Genomic DNA, 18,997 nt, shown 5'->3' on the forward strand with positions numbered 1-18,997 from the left:
GTTGACAGGGAGATAGACATTGCGCATGCGTTAGGTGTTAGGTTTATTTTAGCAGCCAGTTTAGGGAGTTACGGGGCTCCAATAGTCAGCGTAAGGCTTCTTACGGCTGCTTTTTGTGGCAAGGTGAAAATGGAGTAAGATTTCTCCATTTTCGCCACGTAAGTCCTTACGCTGTATATTGGATACCAAACTGCGCGGGTTTGGTATACCTGCCTATGGCCCAAAAAAACTACGGGCGACGGCAGAAATATACGTGCGTAACTTCTAGGTTACGCCGTATATAGGATACCAAACCCGCGCAAATATTGGCGTCGCCGACTTTTGCGGGCGACGATTTTTATCGGATCGACCCCCCTATGGCTACCAGTGAGCAGGGGATGGCATTGAACAAGCATTAGTTGTGAAATGCTTGTGCAATATTAAATGCGGACAGCCGGCGTTTAATAAATGGTAATTACTATTTTTTTTGTCTGCAGTTTTTCAATATATTAGCATATGCTATATGGCCAAAAGTATGTGGGCACCCTACTAATTATTAAGTTCAGGTGTTTTAGTTACACTCATTGCTAACGTGTGCATAAAATCCTGAACATAGCTATGAAATCCCCATAGACAAACACTAGAAGTACAATAAAGTGCTGTGACTTTAAATGTGACAATGTCACAGGATACCACAAGTCAGTATGTGAAATGTCTGCTAGACATGCTCAGATCAATTGTAAGTGCTATTAGTGTAAAGTGGAAGGGTCAAGGAGTAACAAAAGCCCAGCCTTGAAGTGGTAGACCACGCAAACTCACAGCATGGGGTCGCCAAGTGCTGAAGCACATAGAGTGTACAAATTTGCTATCATCTGATGTGTCACTTACTACAGAGTTCCAAACTGCATTTAAAAACAACCTCATCACAAGAACTGTGCATTGTGAGCTTCATGAAATGGGTTTCCATGGCTAAGCAGCTGTACACAGGCCTCACTTCATCATGCATAATGCTAAGCGTTGGCTGGACTGGTGTAAAGCACGCTGTCACTGGACTCTGGAGCAGTGGAAACATTGGTGTAAAGCACGCTGTCACTGGACTCTGGAGCAGTGGAAACATTGGTGTAAAGCACGTTGTCACTGGACTCTGGAGCAGTGGAAACATTGGTGTAAAGCACGCTGTCACTGGACTCTGGAGCAGTGGAAACATTGGTGTAAAGCACGCTGTCACTGGACTCTGGAGCAGTGAAAACATTGGTGTAAAGCATGCTGTCACTGGACTCTGGAGCAGTGGAAACATTGGTGTAAAGCACGCTGTCACTGGACTCTGGAGCAGTGGAAATATTGGTGTAAAGCACACAGTCACTGGACTCTGGAGCAGTGGAAACATTGGTGTAAAGCACACTGTCACTGGACTCTGGAGCAGTGGAAACATTGGTGCAAAGCATGCTGTCACTGGACTCTGGAGCAGTGGAAACACTGGTGTAAAGCACGCTGTCACTGGACTCTGGAGCAGTGGAAACACTGGTGTAAAGCACGCTGTCACTGGACTCTGGAGCAGTGGAAACACTGGTGTAAAGCACGCTGTCACTGGACTCTGGAGCAGTGGAAACACTGGTGTAAAGCACGCTATCACTGGACTCTGGAGTAGTGGAATCATTGGTGTAAAGCACGCTGTCACTGGACTCTGGAGCAGTGGAAACATTGGTGTAAAGCACGCTGTCACTGGACTCTGGAGCAGTGGAAACATTGGTGTAAAGCACGCAGTCACTGGACTCTGGAGCAGTGGAAACATTGGTGTAAAGCACGCTGTCACTGGACTCTGGAGCAGTGGAAACACTGGTGTAAAGCACGCTGTCACTGGACTCTGGAGCAGTGGAAACACTGGTGTAAAGCACGCTGTCACTGGACTCTGGAACAGTGGAAACACTGGTGTAAAGCACGCTGTCACTGGACTCTGGAGCAGTGGAAACATTGGTGTAAAGCACGCTGTCACTGGACTCTGGAGCAGTGGAAACACTGGTGTAAAGCACGCTGTCACTGGACTCTGGAGGAGTGGAAACACTGGTGTAAAGCACGCTGTCACTGGACTCTGGAGGAGGGATAATGGTCTGTTTTTTTTTCAGACTTTGAAATAGTTTTGTCTACAAGAAACATGCACACTTACTGTACTATTATACTATGAAAACTCAATTGTAGTATTAAAGGGACAGTATACACCAATTTTCATATAACTGCATGTAATAGACACTACTATAAATATAATATGCACAGATACTGATATAAAAATCCAGTATAAAACCATTTAAAAATGTACTTAGAAGCTTCCAGTTTAGCTCTGTTTAAAAAGGTTACTGGAACCAGGGCCAGACTTAGAACAAAAACAGGCCAGGGCATTTTAAAGCAAAGCAGCCCACTCCTTCCCCTTTTTTTTTATTTAACAGCCCATATACACACACTCATATGCATGCACACCACACAAATAAACATGCATATCCATGCACATTACACATACATATGCTCATAAGCACGTACACCACCCACACACACTCATATGTACGCACACCACAAATAAACACACTCATATGTGCGCACACCAAACAAAACACACATGCACACACTATTCACGCACATCATACACCACACACTCATATGCATGCATACCACACATACACCTACATACACACACCCATATGTACGCACACCACACATACACACACACACCCATATGCACGCACACCACATATACACCCACCCATATGTATGCACACCACACATACACACACACCCATATGCATGCACACCACACATACACCCATATGCATGCACACCACACATACACACACCACACATAAACCCACATACACACACACACTCATATGCAAGCACACCACACATACACCCACATATGCATGCACACCACATATACACCCCCACTCATATGCACATACACCACACACGCACTCATATGCATGCACACAAACACATACACCCACATATGCACACAACACACACACACACACTCATATATAAATTTGTGTGTATATATATATATATATATATATATACATATATTTCAAGCGGTTATAGTGTGTACCTTTTTTTTTCTACAAAAACACATAAAATAGTAATGTATGAGATTTAAAAAAAAGTCATCATTGTATTAAAACAAATTAGGAGATATAGTCATCAAATACCGTAAGCAAGAAATATCAGCAAAACAGATATAGTTTTTTATGTGTAAAAGTAACGTTAGTACAATTGAAGGGCCACATCCCCTTTGCCAATGAAGAATGCCAGTCCCCATAACAATGCAATGTTATTTATTATTTGTCAGTTTGTGGCACCCCCTATGCACCTGCTGAAACGCCTTCATGTAAAATAAAGTATTACAATACTTGTGAGTATACCAGCCCTACTGCCAACAAGAATACCAGTAGTCATCAACAAAAGTTATACTCAGTAACAAGTGTCACCAACTCAACTTGGCACAACCTATGCAGCTGCTGTTGCCATCTTTAAAGTAAAATGAAAAAATGGCCAGTGAGGGATAATAACCTTTTGCCAAGAAAGAATGCCAGTACCTCTGCATATTTCTTCACCAGTGCATGTAAAATAAAGCAACACAATACCTGTTAAAAGTTGGAAAAGCCCCTTCCACAGAGGAATACCATCCCCCCTAACACTAGTCTAAGAGTTAGTAACAAGTGTCCCCTAATAAGCTTGACACCTCATATATAGTTGCTGCTACAGTACTATACATCCCCCCCCCTCTCCTCCGTTCCCCACTGTGGCCACTCAGTCAAAGACAGTGACCTAACAAGCATCCTCCCTGGCTGCTCCTGCGCTAACTGCTGCTATTAGTTACAGCGATGTCTTGCCCTGCCTGGACTCACTCTGCAGCTACTCACAGCAACATCCCGCGCTAACAACCTACCATCAGCTCTACATTAGTTAGCTTCCATCAGTTAGTGCTATTCTTGACCCCAATGACTGCAATAATAAAAAAAAAGAAAAGTATTTTAAAAAAAAAGAAAAGTAAGAGCTCCCCAGTACCTGTCTGCATGCCATGAAACGGCCCTTGCCAATTTGAAAGCACTCGGTATGTGCTGTAATAGTGGTCGGGGCTAAGTTAACCAGACGGCCTGCCGGGCATATGCCCGGTATTCCCTATGGTCAGTCCGGGCCTGACTAGAACACCCACTGCAAGTGGGAAATGGCAGACACTCCCCCCTCCTCTTCCTTTGCATATGAAAAGACCCTTTACACAAACAGAGCAAGCTGGAGTAGGTGTAAGTTGGTATTTTCCTAAAACATTGGGGCTTGGCTAAGAGTCTAAAAATCAGAGCAATGCTATTTTAAAATAGGCATAACTATCCATTTAAAAAAGAAAAAAAACTGTATGGGTTATATAAATGGATCATCTACAAAACATGTATGCATATAAAAAGCTAGTTTATAATGTCTCTTTAAGAAAATACAACTATTCTAATCATCCTAAAACAAGGATGGAATGAAAATCAGAGGCACCAAAATTTTATAAAAACGAAAATCCAAAATATATATAAGGCATATATCTAAAAATGATTACAGAGACTTCCAAGGTAAGTACCTTCGAAACAGCATGACTGCTCCCCTTCAATAAATACTTTATTATATAGAAAAGACTCTTGAAAATTCAAGAAGAAAGCTCAATAATTCAATATAATCTGTACATCAATATAGGTGGAAATTAAAGGAATCTCCATCAATCTGGTGTATTCAGCATTACCTATATCTTTTCTCAGTGTTCCCTTTAACTTTAATGAGTATCAAGCAAGGGACAAGACATTCCAACACTGGTGAGACTCAAAAGGCCACTACAGTCATGTATAGGTGTGTTCTGTAAAACAATAATTAGTCAGAACTTGATACACTAAAATCAACCAATTTGTGCAATTTCATATGCAACATTATGATCGGAGGATAGTAAAAGTGTTTTTGTTTTTATTAATTAGGGCTTATAAATGAGATATTTCATCCACAGTTAGATATTGTTGCAGGTCAATTATCAAAAGCACCTTATAATGGACCCTTAATAATATATTATTTATTTATTTATAAAATATTTTACCAGGAAGGATACACTGAGATTTCTCTAGTTTTCAAGTATGTCCTGGGTCCACAAAACATTGCATTGATACAATAGGGTACAATAATACAAAAAATATTAATACATAACATATGCAGAATTTAACATAGAACAGGTAGGAAATATATAATCAACCATGACAGGTGCATTCTGTTTTGAGATATGTAGAGAGGGATCTCTTAAAGGATTTTAGACTTGGGGAAGGTTTTAAAGTGTGCGGGAGGTCGTTCCATAATTGTGGTGCTCTGTAGGAAAAAGAAGGATCAAGCTGCTTTCTTTTTGTATGGAGGCAAACTAAATAATGTGCTGGTACTGGATCGGAGGTTATGGGAGGTGGGAACAGCCGGGGAGAGCATTCTGCTCAGGTAGGGTGGGAGCTTCCCAGAAAGGCTCTTAAACACAAGGCAGGAAAGATGGAGGGTGAGTCTGGATTCCAGCAACAGCCAGTTTAGTTCTTTTAGCATGTCACAATGGTGGGTCCTGTAGTTACATTGTAGCACAAAGCGGCAGAATGAGTTATACAATGTATTACGTTTATTAAGGTGAGTTTGCGGTGCAGGTGCATAAACTACGTCCCCGTAATCCATGATAGGCATCAGCATTTGCTGTACAATCTTTTCCTTTACTGTAGGGTTGAGGCAGGATTTGTTTCTGTACAGGGCACCTAGTTTTAGATAGAGTTTAGATGCAAGTTTTTCTATGTGGAGGCCAAAAGATAGATTGGGGTCTAACAACATACCCAAGTATTTGAAAGAGTGGACTGCGGTCAGTGTGCCATTTGATTTTGTTTTAATGCGTAGATGGGACTTTTGTAGTTTGCGTAATTTAGGTCCCGTTCCAAAGATCATTGTGACAGTTTTGTCATTGTTTAGGAAGAGTTTGTTTTTTGAGATCCACTTTTCTACCTCTGTTAACTGGTCTTGGAGCACTGCCTCAAGCTGCGGCAGATCGGGTTTGCTTGCATAGATTACCGTGTCATCTGCGTACATGTGTACAGTTGAGGATTTGCAGACATTTGACAGATCATTTATAAATAATGTGAATAGTAGGGGGCCGAGAATGGAACCTTGGGGAACACCGCACGTGACTGGGAGAGGGAGGGAGTCGCTGTTAGAAATGGAGACATACTGTGATCGATCCGATACATATGATCGAAACCAGGTTAGCGGACGATCACCAATACCGGAGTTTTTTAGTTTGAGCAGTAGTATGTCGTGGTCTACTGTGTCAAAGGCCTTTGCAAAATCAAGAAAAATAGCTCCAGTTAGGTCTCCTTGTTCCATGCCAGTTTGGATGTCGTTGCAAACTTTTAGGAGGGAAGTTGTAGTGGAGTGATTGTAAGAACATGAGGAATTATGCATTAAGCAATGATATAATATAAATACCTTTATTGAAAATAAATATTAAAACAGCAGTCTGTTTACTTGATAGAAGATGATTGGGAAAATTTTAGTTTAATCTGTACTCATACGATTGAAAATTATATTTTACTTTCAAAGAATGCAGCTTCTTAGAAAAGAATGTGTGTGTGGGAGTAAAGATCTACTTCATTAAATGTTGACACTTATCATGCAGTGTAGGTGCTCAGTAATACAGACATTTTTTTAACAGTTTAGCAGTCTTCTGGCAACAAGCTCCAGCAGACAGTAATTATGAATATCTAGGGGAAAATGACTTGGTTTCACTCATTAGTTATTAATTTTGAGTTGACAGCAAGACAAGTGTATATAAGACAAAAGGAGTGTATATCTTTAATCCTCACTCAGCTGAATGAAAACAAAGAGGTGGAGAATATCAAAGCTGGTAAGCAAGAGGTGGTCCTACAGCATATAATTTGTGGGATGCATAAAGACATAGCTAAATATTTAGGTTGCAGGGGATCCAGGTAGGCAAATTAATTTTCCGCTTCCCATTCCTAACTTTATTTTTTTAATCCCTCTTTTTCACTCCACTACCTCCCTCCTTTCCTTGAGTAGAGCATTGGACATGTATAAAGGCACTAACTTGCAAATTGAAGAAAACTTAGATATTCTTATCCAACTGACACATATTAAGCCATTGCTAAATTAGTACAATGCAAATACCACAGACTCTCTGACCAATAGATCCAATAGAACGAAGACATCTATTATGTATGTATATGTAACTATTAGTGTATTTTTCAGATATTAATCCAACCTTAATGACCATTTTATTAAAAACATTTAAATGTAAATGCAGTTTGCGTATTAATGTGACGTCTTTCATCATCATCTATTACCTAATTTTTAGTTATAAAATATTAAACAAACTTTACTTAATTTTTCTATAGCCTGATATTAAATGAGCTGCTATTTTGAGATCCATCAAGTTTGCTTCGTATCTGGATACCTTATTTTAAGAATATAAGGTTAATTTATTTAGAGTACAGAAACTGACTTGCTAAGGAAAATTGAGGATTAGATTTACAGGTTAAGAATCTTGGTGCAATAATTTATTTGAGCCTTCACTGAAACATCAGTTGCCATCTTCAGCCCAAGGCCCCAATTCTAAAAAAATAGCCGGTCAAGACGTGGTTTTTCACTCTAACACTTGCAGGGGCAGCCCTCATGGAATTCTATTAAAAAGGGGACTGTCCCTGCAAGTGGCGAGATGTTTCCCATACAAATATTGAGAGCTCTCTGCTAGGTTACAGTAACAATGGAGGGCGAAGTACAGAGGGAAAATCAAATTACAGTGCACTGTACCTTAAATTCCCTGTAATTTTTATATGAATAGGGTTTCCTTTCACAATCATTAGTGTTTTGAGTATTTTGGCAAAAACTTGCCACTTTTTAACTGGTGAGAACAAAAGTGAGAACTGTAGTGCGAACAGTTTTATAGAATTACACTGGGATTTATGAGAAAAAATAATACATGGTTAATGGTACTAGCAGTGGGAATGTGGAGGATTCAGAAGAGGAGACTCCAGAATGTAGCTGGGTCACAGTTAGAGAGCGAAGTAAAGGTAAGCGGAAGAAACAGGCCAGTTCTGAGCTGGTACACCCTAACAGATTTGCCAGATTAAGTGAACATGTTGGGGATATCAGTTCAGGGGTGGCAGTTTCAGAGAGGGCTGTTTTGCCAAGTATAGTGAACAGTCCTTTAGTCGTGGAAGAAGAGCATACTATTGTGGGCAGTCCTTCAGTCATGTTAGAGGGGCATACTATAGTTAACAGTCCATCAGCCATGGAAGAGGGGCATACAAGTTAGGGCCTGAGGCAGATGTTGGTGGTAGGAGACTCTATTATTAGGACGGTTGATACAGTAATTTGTCATCCAGACCCTTTAAATAGAACAGTTTGCTATCTTCCAGGGGCTTGTGTTAGGCATATTGTGGAGTGTATTGATAGATTGTTAGAGGGATGTGGGTCCGATCCTGCAGTCATGGTACATATTGGTACTAATGAAGGAATCAGCGGGAGATGGTCCTAAAACATGACTTCAGGGAGTGAGGTAGCAAGCTTAAAGCAAGGACCTCTAAAGTAATATTTTCAAAGATATTACCAGTGCTGTGTGCTAACTTAGTAAGGCGGAAGGAGCTAAGGTCTGTTAATTCATGGTTAAAAAACATGGTGTAAAAATGAGGGGTTTGACTTTTTAGAGCACTGGGCTGACTTTTTACTTGGGTACAATGTGTACAGTAAGGATGGATTGCACCTGAATGACATGGGTGCTGGTGTGTTGGGGGAAAGGATGGTAGCATGTTTAGAGACTTAAAAAATGTCACCTTAGAAAGTATGGAGGAAAGCACACCAAGTAGCAGCAGAAAGCACATAAAAATTAAATGTAAGACAACAAATGCAAGAAGCATGACAGGTAAAATGGGGGAACTGGAGCTCTTAGTTGCAGAAGAGGACTATGATGTTAATAGTATAACTGAAACTTGGTGGGATGATTCACATGACTGGGCAGTTAACTTAGAGGGGTATACTTTATTTAGGATGGACAGGAATAATAAAAGGGGTGGAGGAATCTGCATTTATATTAAACTTAACCTTAAACCTACAATAAGGCAAGATATTTATGATACAGGTGACAATGTAGAAACTCTGTGGGTTGAAATAAAGAGTGGGGGGAAAATCCTAGTAAAATATTACTTGGAACATGCTACAAGCCCCCCAACATTAGTGACCTGGAGGAAACTCAACTACTAATACAAATAGGTAAGGCTGCTAATAACAGGGCTGTAATTATGGGAGATTTTAACTACCCTGATATTAACTGGGACAATGAAACTAGTAATTCAGCTAAGGGGATAGATTTTTAAATGTTCTTCTTAATAACTTCTTGTCACAATTAATAGAGGAGCCAACAAGGAGTAAAGCTATTTTGGATTTAGTGTTCTTAAACAATACATATATAATATCAAACATAGAAGTCAAAGAACATTTAGGTAACAGTGATCATAACATGGTCACATTTGAAATCTCTTTTCATAAGCAGTGTCTTAAAGGTTTAACTAAGACTTTTAATTATAAGAAAGCAAAATTCAATGACTTAAGGAAATCATTAAATAACATACATTGGGACAAAGCATTCTCTAATAAAAATACAGAGAATAAATAGATAACATTTAAAACTTTGTTAAATAAATATACATATCAACATATACCATATGGTTATAAAAATAAAAAATAAAAATCCAAGCCAATGTGGCTAAATAAAAATGTGTTAAGAGAAAAAAAGTAGGGCATGTAAATTATTCAAAGAAAATAGTACAGACTCAACATACCATATTTATAAGGAATATAACAAAGCATGCAAAAAAGCAATCAAATCAGCCAAAATTGAAAATGAAAAATTAATTGCAAAGGATTCTAAGTCTAACCCTAAAAGGTTCTTTAAGTATATAAATAGCAAAAAATCTAAGAAAGACAATATAGGTACATTAAAATGCGTGGAGGGTAGCATGATTAACAGTGACAGGGAGAAGGCTGAGGTACTAAATCAGTTTTTTTCTTCAGTATATGCCAGCCCATACCATTAACTGGGTTATGTATAGAGGATATCAGGAAAAAACTGGATAATATTAAGGTAAAAAAAAATCTCCAGGCCCAGATGGAATACACCCAAGGGTGTCAAGGGAAGTTAGCACTGTTATAGACAAACCTCTACTCTTAATTTTTCAAGACTCATTATCCTCAGGCATGGTACCCCAGGATTGGCGTAAAGCTGATGTGGTGCCAGTCTTCAAAAAGGGAAGCAGGGATGATCCAGGAAGCTATAGACCAGTTAGTCTGACTTCAATAGTGGGGAAGATATTTGAAGGGATTATAAAGGATTATATTGATGAGCACATTAGTGTAAACAAGATTATGAGTTAAAATCAGCATGGTTTTATAAGAAATAGATCATGTCAAACTAATCTAATTAAATTCTAAGAGGAAGAAAGTAAAAATATAGATAAAGGGGAATCAGTTGATGTGATATAAGATTTTGCAAAACCATCTGATACAGTGCCACATTAGAGATTAATGCACAGAATTAAGAAACTGGAAATATCTGAAAATGTTAGCTCATGAATAAATAACTGTATAAAAGATAGGGAGCAACGAGTAGTAGTGAATGGATCATACCCAGATTGGACAAAGGTAATCAGTGGAGTCCCCCAGGGATCCGTACTGGGCCCTGTTCTTTTTAATATTGTTATAAATGACTTGGAGCAAGGAATAAATAACGACATCTCTATTTTTGCAGATGATACTAAGTTAAGTAAGGTCATTAGGTCAGAGCAGGATGAACTTTCCTTACAAAGGGATCTGCAAAAATTAGAAGTATGGGCAGGTAAATGGAAAATGAGATTTAATACAGGAACATGCAAGGTTCTACATTTTGGAAGTAAAAATAAGCAGGCAACGTATTATTCTTGTGAACTGCTTGTGCAATGTTGCCCCCTGCAGATTCACGGCCAATCAGCCGCTAGCAGGGGGTGTCAATCAACCTGATCGTATAGGATCAGGCGGATTGATGTCCGCAGCCTCAGAGCAGGCGGACCAGTTATGGAGCAGCGGTCTTTAGCCTGCTGCTTCATAACTGCTGTTTCCAGCAAGCGTGAAGGCTCACGCGGAAACAGGGGCATCAAGTTCCATTCGGAGCTTGATAATTCGGCCTCTAAAACTCTAATTTTAGACTAAGTTGTTTTTATTTTTATCTTTTGTATAGTAGTGTGTGTAGGAATAGACATTTAACCCCTTAACGACCGAGGACGTGCAGGGTACGTCCTCAAAAAAAAGGGAGTTAACGCCTGAGGACGTACCCTGCACGTCCTCGGTGTGGAAAGCAGCTGGAAGCGATCCTGCTTGCTTCCAGCTGCTTTCCATTTATTGCAGTGATGCCTCGATATGGAGGCATCCTGCAATAACTCTAGATGGCCATCCGATGCAGAGAGAGACACTCTGTGGCCCTCTCTGCACCGGACATCGATGGCTGGTATCGTTGGTGGGTGGGAGCCGACTTGGGAGAGAGGGGGTGGGATCGGGGGCGGGGCCGATGGGGGCGCGCATGGTCGCGCGCGCGTGCACGGGGGGCGGCGGGCGCGTGCACGGGGCAGGAGCGGGTGGGAACCGCTACACTACAGAAAAGACTGCTAAAAGTGTCAGAAAAAAGACTTTCATTTAAAAAAAAAACAAAAAAATCAAAGGTATCTAGGAGGGGGTGGGGGTTTGTTCTTTGGTGGGGGGGGGAGCTACACTACAGAAAATGGGGGGGAAAAAATAAAAAAGCAACTGTTTTAATCTAAACTGGGTACTGGCAGACAGCTGCCAGTACCCAAGATGGCGGTCATTAAGGCAGAGGGGGAGGGTTAGAGAGCTGTTTGGTGGGGGATCAGTCAGATTGGGGGCTAAGGGGGGCTCCTACACAGCAGCATATGTAAATATGCTTAAAACACCCCCCCAAAAAAGCCTAAATATATCTTTTATTTTAGTACTGGCAGAGTTGCTGGCAGTACTTAAGATGGCGGGGTCAATTGTGGGGCGGGGGGAGGGAAGAGAGCTGTTTGGGAGGGATCAGGGGGTCTGATGTTTCAGGTGGGAGGCTGAGCTCTACACTAAAGCTAAAATTAACCCTGCAAGCTCCCTACAAGCTACCTAATTAACCCCTTCACTGCTAGCCATAATACACGTGTGATGCGCAGCGGTATTTAGCGGCCTTCTAAGTACCAAAAAGCAACGCCAAAGCCATATATGTCTGCTATTTCTGAACAAAGGGGATCCCAGAGAAGCATTTACAACAATTTGTGCCATAATAGCACAAGCTGTTTGCAAATGATTTTAGTGAGAAACCTAAAATTGTGAAAAATTAAACGTTTTTTTTTTTATTTGATCGCAATTGGCGGTGAAATGGTGGCATGAAATATATCAAAATGGGCCTAGATCATTACTTGAGGTTGTCTACTACACTACACTAAAGCTAAAATTACCCCAAAAAGCTCCCTACATGCTCCCTAATTAACCCCTTTACTGCTGGGCATAATACACGTGTGGTGCACAGTGGCATTTAGCAGCCTTCTAATTACCAAAAAGCAACGACAAAGCCATATATGTCTGCTATTTATGAACAAAGGGGACCCCAAAGAAAAATGTACAATCATTTATGCCATAATTGCACAAGCTGTTTGTAAATAATTTCAGTGAGAAACCAAAAGTTTGTGAAAAAATTTGTGAAAAAGTGAACGATTTTTTGTATTTGATAGCATTTGGCGGTGAAATGGTGGCATGAAATGGGCCTAGATCAATACTTTGGGATGTCTTCTAAAATATATATATATATACATGTCAATGGATATTCAGGGATTCCTGAAAGATATTAGTGTTCTAATGTAACTAGCGCTAATCTTGAAAAAAAAAATGGTTTGGAAATAGCAAAGTGCTACTTGTATTTATGGCCCTATAACTTGCAAAAAAAAGCAAAGAACATGTAAACATTGGGTATTTCTAAACTCAGGACAAAATTTAGAAACTATTTAGCATGGGAGTTTTTTGGTGTTTGTAGATGTGTAACAGATTTTGGGGGTCAAATTTAGAAAAGGTGTGTTTTTTTCCATTTTTTTTTCATATTTTATACAATTTTTTATAGTAAATTATAAGATATGATGAAAATAATGGTATCTTTGGAAAGTCCATTTAATGGCGAGAGAAAACGGTATATAATATGTGTGGGTACAGTAAATGAGTAAGAGGAAAATTACAGCTAAACACAAAGACCGCAAAAATGTAAAAATAGCCTTGGTCCCAAATGGACAGAAAATGGAAAAGTGCTGTGGTCATTAAAGGGTTAAATTACTGACGTTTAAATTCATCTTGTTTGCTATGTCACATAGATCCTACAGTATTGATATGTAGGCTGAACAAGTTATTCCAGCGGTATATCAAAACTTCTCTTAGAAGTCTGAGTAGCAGTTAAAAAAAAAAAACTCTCTTACTCTTCAGTCTAAGGAAAAAGTTTGTATTTTCGCCTTGTCATAAAAAAGAAAGCAACCGTGTCTAAAGCTGATATTTATACTGATTGTAATTATAAACCTCTGTTCTTGGATTACCTCCCATCACCTCAAAATCAATATATCTAAGAATGAACATTTACTGATTTCCCCTAATAACATTTGAATTCTCCATCACTGTTATCAATTTCACATCTGCTGCCTTGGAGTATAACTTAAAGGGACAGTAAAGTCCTAATTAGACATTCATGATTAAGACACAGCATACAATTTTAAACAACTTTGCAATTTACTTCTATTACTTAATTTGCTTCTTTTTGTTTGCTGAAAGGTTTATCTAGGTAAGCTCAGGAGCAGCAAATAAACTAGGTTCTAGCTGCTGATTGGTGGCTGCATATATATATATATATACCAATTGTCATTGGCTCACCCATGTGTTCAGTTAGAAACCAGTAGTGCATTGCTGTTCCTTCAACAAATGATACCAAGATAATGAAATAAATTTGATAATAGAAGTAAACTGGAAAGTTGTTTAAAATGTGAATGTTTTACCTAAATCATTTAAGAAAAAATTTGGGTTTCATGTCCCTTTAACGTTTCCCTTCATTTAGTCCTTATATCCATTCTCTCACCAAATTCTGCTATTATCATCTCCAGAACATTACCAAATTCAACATTTCCTCACTCAATACACAACAAAATGATGGTCCATTTACTTTGCATTTCCTGTCTTGACTACTGCAACACTATCTTCTCTTTTCACTCTTCTGCTGACATTTATATCTCTCAGTCCTTCCCATAAGCAGCTCTCAGTTTTGTCTTCAGGACTTCTCTCAGGCTACATGACTCTATGGAACACACTTCTTTAGTCTGTCAGACTATTCTGACATATTTAAGGATTTACATCCTACCTCAAAACCGATTCAGAGAAGCCTACTACCTAACCTCATAAGTCTATCACTTGTTAATGACCAATTCTGCAAACTAGAAATTTATCCTTAACCCCTTCGATGCGCATGACAAGGTGTTCTCGTCATGCACTTCACCACCTGTAGGCGCATGACAAGTCCTTCTCGTCATGCAGGGGGATTGCCGATCAAACACTGAATTTTGTCTGTAAAGTTAGGTCACTGTGGTAAACACCTTGAAAGGAAAAAAGTGCTTTTATTTCTGTACTGAACAATGGGGCCTCTCTAATCTATTATAACCCCCAAAAGATTGTATTGGCCTCTATTTCACATGAGGTTACCCATGAAGACAATTTAGTAAGGTGATCAAAGTAACAGCAGTGGTCACTTGGCCATTATCAGTATTATTTACTAAAATCTAAGAAACAATTATACTTTTTTTTAGTAACAGTTTTTGCCGCAGCTATCTCATCTGCCATGAATTATAAATGTAATAATGGTATATTGTGACTCTGCTGAAAAAAACAATACATAATTTATGTGAGTCATTAACTGAAATCTGATTTAAAATAGGGTTTGAATGTAGTTAGCAAAAAAGCAGCAAAAGGGTGATAGGGACAGTCTAGTCAAAATTAAACTTTCTTGATTCAGATAGGGCATGCAATTTTAAACATCTTTCTAATTTACTTATCATCAAATTTGCTTTGTTCTCTTGGTATTCTTTATTGAAAGCTAAACCTAGGCAGGCTAATATGCTAATTTCTTATCTCAGTGCATTTTGACAGTTTTTCACAACTAGACAGCACTAGTTCATGTGTGCCATATAGATCACATTGTGCTTACTCCTGTGGAGTTACCTAGGAGTTAGCACTGATTGGCTAAAATGCAAGTCTGTCAAAAGAACTGAAATAAGGGGGCAGTCTGTAGAGGCTTAGATACAAGGTAATCACAGAGGAAAAAAGTATATTAATATAACCGTGTTGGTTATGCAAAACTGGGGAATGGGTAATACATTCTGCAGTAGACTGTCCCTTTAACTAATCATGGCCTACAATCAACACTCATCACAAAACTCGTACTCCACCTTTTGTCTGCAACTACCACTTAGACTGTAAATTCTCTAGGTGGGAGGGCCCTGTAATCTTTCTGCCCAGTGAGTTTTCTTTTTCTCAACTTTATTTACTGTACCCCATGTAAAGCAATGCAAATTATTATTATTATTATTATTATTATTATTATTATTTTTATAGAGGAAAACCCATTTTTTTTCTTTCATGATTTAGGTAGAGCATACATTTTTAAACAACTTTACAAATTATTTCTATTATCAAATTTGCTTCCTTCTTTTGGTATCTTATGTTGGTAAGCTGTTGATTGGTGGCTGCACATAAATGCCGCTTCTGGTTAGCTCACCCAATATGTTCAGCTAGGTCCCAGTAATACATTGTTGCTTCTTCAAGAAAGGATACCAAGTGAATGAAGCAAATCTGATAATAGAAGTAAATTAGAAAGTTGTTTAAAATTGTATGCTCTATCTGTAGCATAAAATAAAATAAGTTTAATTTCTCTTTAATAATATTTATAATTTAGCAAACAGAAGACTTTTGGAATGACACTATACCTAACTATTCACATTAATCTACCAAGCAATATATTTAAATAAATGCAAGTGTAAACTGTTTTATCATACAAGCAATGCTTTGCCAACACAATTATATACACCATAGAATAGAAATCACTGTAATCACATGTGTTCTAAAGAAATATCCATTGTGGTGCTTACTATTCTTGCATGTGGATTACATATCACCAGGGGTGGACTGATCAGCTGGACAAATAGGATCTGGACCGTGGACCCAGCATGTAGGGGGCCCACAAATGGCATCTCCATGGCTCCTGCTTAAGCTGGGGTTTCAGAGAGGGCCCTGGCCCCAGACTGGGGGACTTTTGCCTGGATGTGGGTATTTTTGCTTGGGGGTCTTAGAATGTGTGCGGGGGGGGGGGTCCTGTCGGGGGTCTGTCACTTTGAGGGCCATGGGGTCTGGTCCAGGAGTCTGGGGGCCATGTCTCTGGCCCTTGAATTGGGGGTCCTGGCCCTGGAGGTTGGATGGCCAGGTGGGGGCAGGGCAAGGATGCTACCATGTTCATTTGTATACATTTTAATAAATTTGGGTTAGTGTGAAAAGGGGGCCCTGCCCTAATTTTTGCCCGGGGCCCTGATTGGTCTCCCCTGCATATCACTAATCTTTGTGAATAACTGGTTTTATAGATTACATTACTTTCTTAATTTCTAGATAAATAAACTTTGCATTCTATGAACCTAACATCACCTCATTACCTCATTCTTACTTTTCTCAGAAATATCTTACCTATAACTTGCATTGTTCATCACTGGCTAGGAACATCATAAAACATCATATGTATTGGCAAACACAGGGCACTGATATTTATAGTATATTGATAGAAGAAGAACACTGAATATTATATTCCAAAATGTACTTATAATGATGAATACAAATTAAATACATTTTTATACCAACTGGACGTGCATTTTGATTTGTAAAAAAAACCCCTCAGTTTGCATTATTGATTTAGGGCCAGATTATGAATGGAGCGCAAATGTTTGAGCACAAGCGATATTGGGTATGGTATTTGTTATTATTACTTTCAAATATGTTTAAAGCAGAACTTTTCCAATTAAACAACAATATTAATTAGTAAATTCCAATGAATAATTGTATATAATTTTGATTAAAATGTTAAAACTCCAAACACTTCACAGTAATCATCAATTAACATTAAAGACAGCATTTCATTTGTGTAAGTTTCATAGTTTTAAAGTATGATTTGAACTATATTTTTTTACTTTTAATTAATAAAATATCTATTTTACTAACATGTGAACTGGGCATGCACAATAGATTTAACGATGAGACAAAGTCATTCAAACAGCCAGAAAAGCCACTCAAAACAAGTAAAAATAGGTTTTCAACATGCCCTAGGTGTAGAATTTAAAAGATTAAAAAAAGGAAGAGTAAAATGTGTTTTGTTACAGAATGGAATAGGTGTGCTGAATTGTCCCCTTGCAAGGAATAGGGTGTGTTTACCTGGGCCAAATTAGACAAAAAAACGCTTGCTAAAAGGATTATTGTAGGTTGACATGAATCAAAATGGATTTAAACTAAAAAAAAAACAACTCGCAATAAGACGTCCAATAATATGTAAAGGCCACATTTTGAGATTCTAAATTATTCACGTTTAATTATTATTATTATTATTATCGGTTATTTGTAGAGCGCTAACAGTTTCTGCAGCGCTAATATTTTGTTCTGTGCATATCAGTCAAAGTTAATTAAACTGCATATACACTGATGTTTATTCAGGGACTGTTTTAACATGACTTTGAGTATGCATGTTCACTTGCAATTTACGGGAGTGAGCACAATGTGATCTATATAACACACATGAACTAGCACTGTGTAACTGTTGTGCAAGAATGAAAAATCACTAAGATAAGGAGAGGCCTGCTGGGGCTTAGTAACAGGCAAACTAAGAGGTTATAAAGTATATTAATATAACAATATTGGTTATGCAAAGCTGAGAATGGATAATAAAGATGTTATATATCTTTCTAAATAATAAAAAACAAACAAGTAGACTGTCCCTTTAACCCTTTAAGGACACAGCTTTCTGTTTGCTCAATTGTTTTATGACGGAAAACTTCCGTCATGTGTCCTTAAGAGGGTTAACATATCAAAACCTCAGCATCCTTTCAATCATTGAATTGTGTCAATAAGAAGCAGTTTCATACATTGCACTCTAAGAGGTTAGAAAATAGAAACAGTTTTGCACAGTTTCAAAGAAATATTTTTAGAGAGATATTTACACATCTTACTCTGAAGCTTTCTTGATAAAGTAAACACTTTTTTAGACATGGTTTCAGAACTGTATATGTGCTGAATGACTTGAACTATCCAGTCTCCTTTAAGCTGTCATTACATATATATACTGATATAGTGTTAGTACTGGAAAATATATTACATATTAATAATGTACTATACTGGGAAACTGACATATGCATATTTTGCCCATGCATGCCTAATTCATACAATATATTTACATAGCACAATTTTAAATGCATGGAAATACATGTGCATGTTATATATTTAAAATTCTATTTGCTTTTTATGTGAACAAAAAGAATGGTGTTAGAGCAAGTTGCATGTGTCAGTTTCATGGTTCCTGGTGGCGCCCACCTGTGATGTCATAGTAAGGAGGGGCTTTTCTTCTGCAGACGGCTGCCTCGGTATCTCCTTCATCACCATGGCAACAGCCTTATCTGCCGCCCTAGAGCTTTTCCCCTACAATAGTGAAATCAACAATGACTTGTGTCAGGAACATGTGATCTTGTTAAAAGTAATCCAAAAACACCATATCCTATAAGGTCTCAATTGGAACCAAAGTGAGCTAATGGCAGTAACAAGAATATCCCCCAGAAACTATTAAACTACTTAAAGATCTTTC

General features: G+C 38.5%; 1 protein-coding gene across 1 annotated transcript in view; it reads right to left on the bottom strand.

Moving 5' to 3' along the window:
• Positions 1-18,997, bottom strand: part of PEX5L (peroxisomal biogenesis factor 5 like) — a 693,590-nt gene that overhangs the window by 255,534 nt on the left and 419,059 nt on the right. The window contains exon 2 of the mRNA XM_053710168.1: positions 18,730-18,834. Coding sequence (XP_053566143.1) covers positions 18,730-18,834 — 105 coding nt within the window. The remainder of the gene's footprint in view (positions 1-18,729; positions 18,835-18,997) is intronic.

Source organism: Bombina bombina, chromosome 4 (genome assembly GCF_027579735.1).
Source record: "Bombina bombina isolate aBomBom1 chromosome 4, aBomBom1.pri, whole genome shotgun sequence".
In the NCBI taxonomy this organism is placed as follows: domain Eukaryota; kingdom Metazoa; phylum Chordata; class Amphibia; order Anura; family Bombinatoridae; genus Bombina; species Bombina bombina.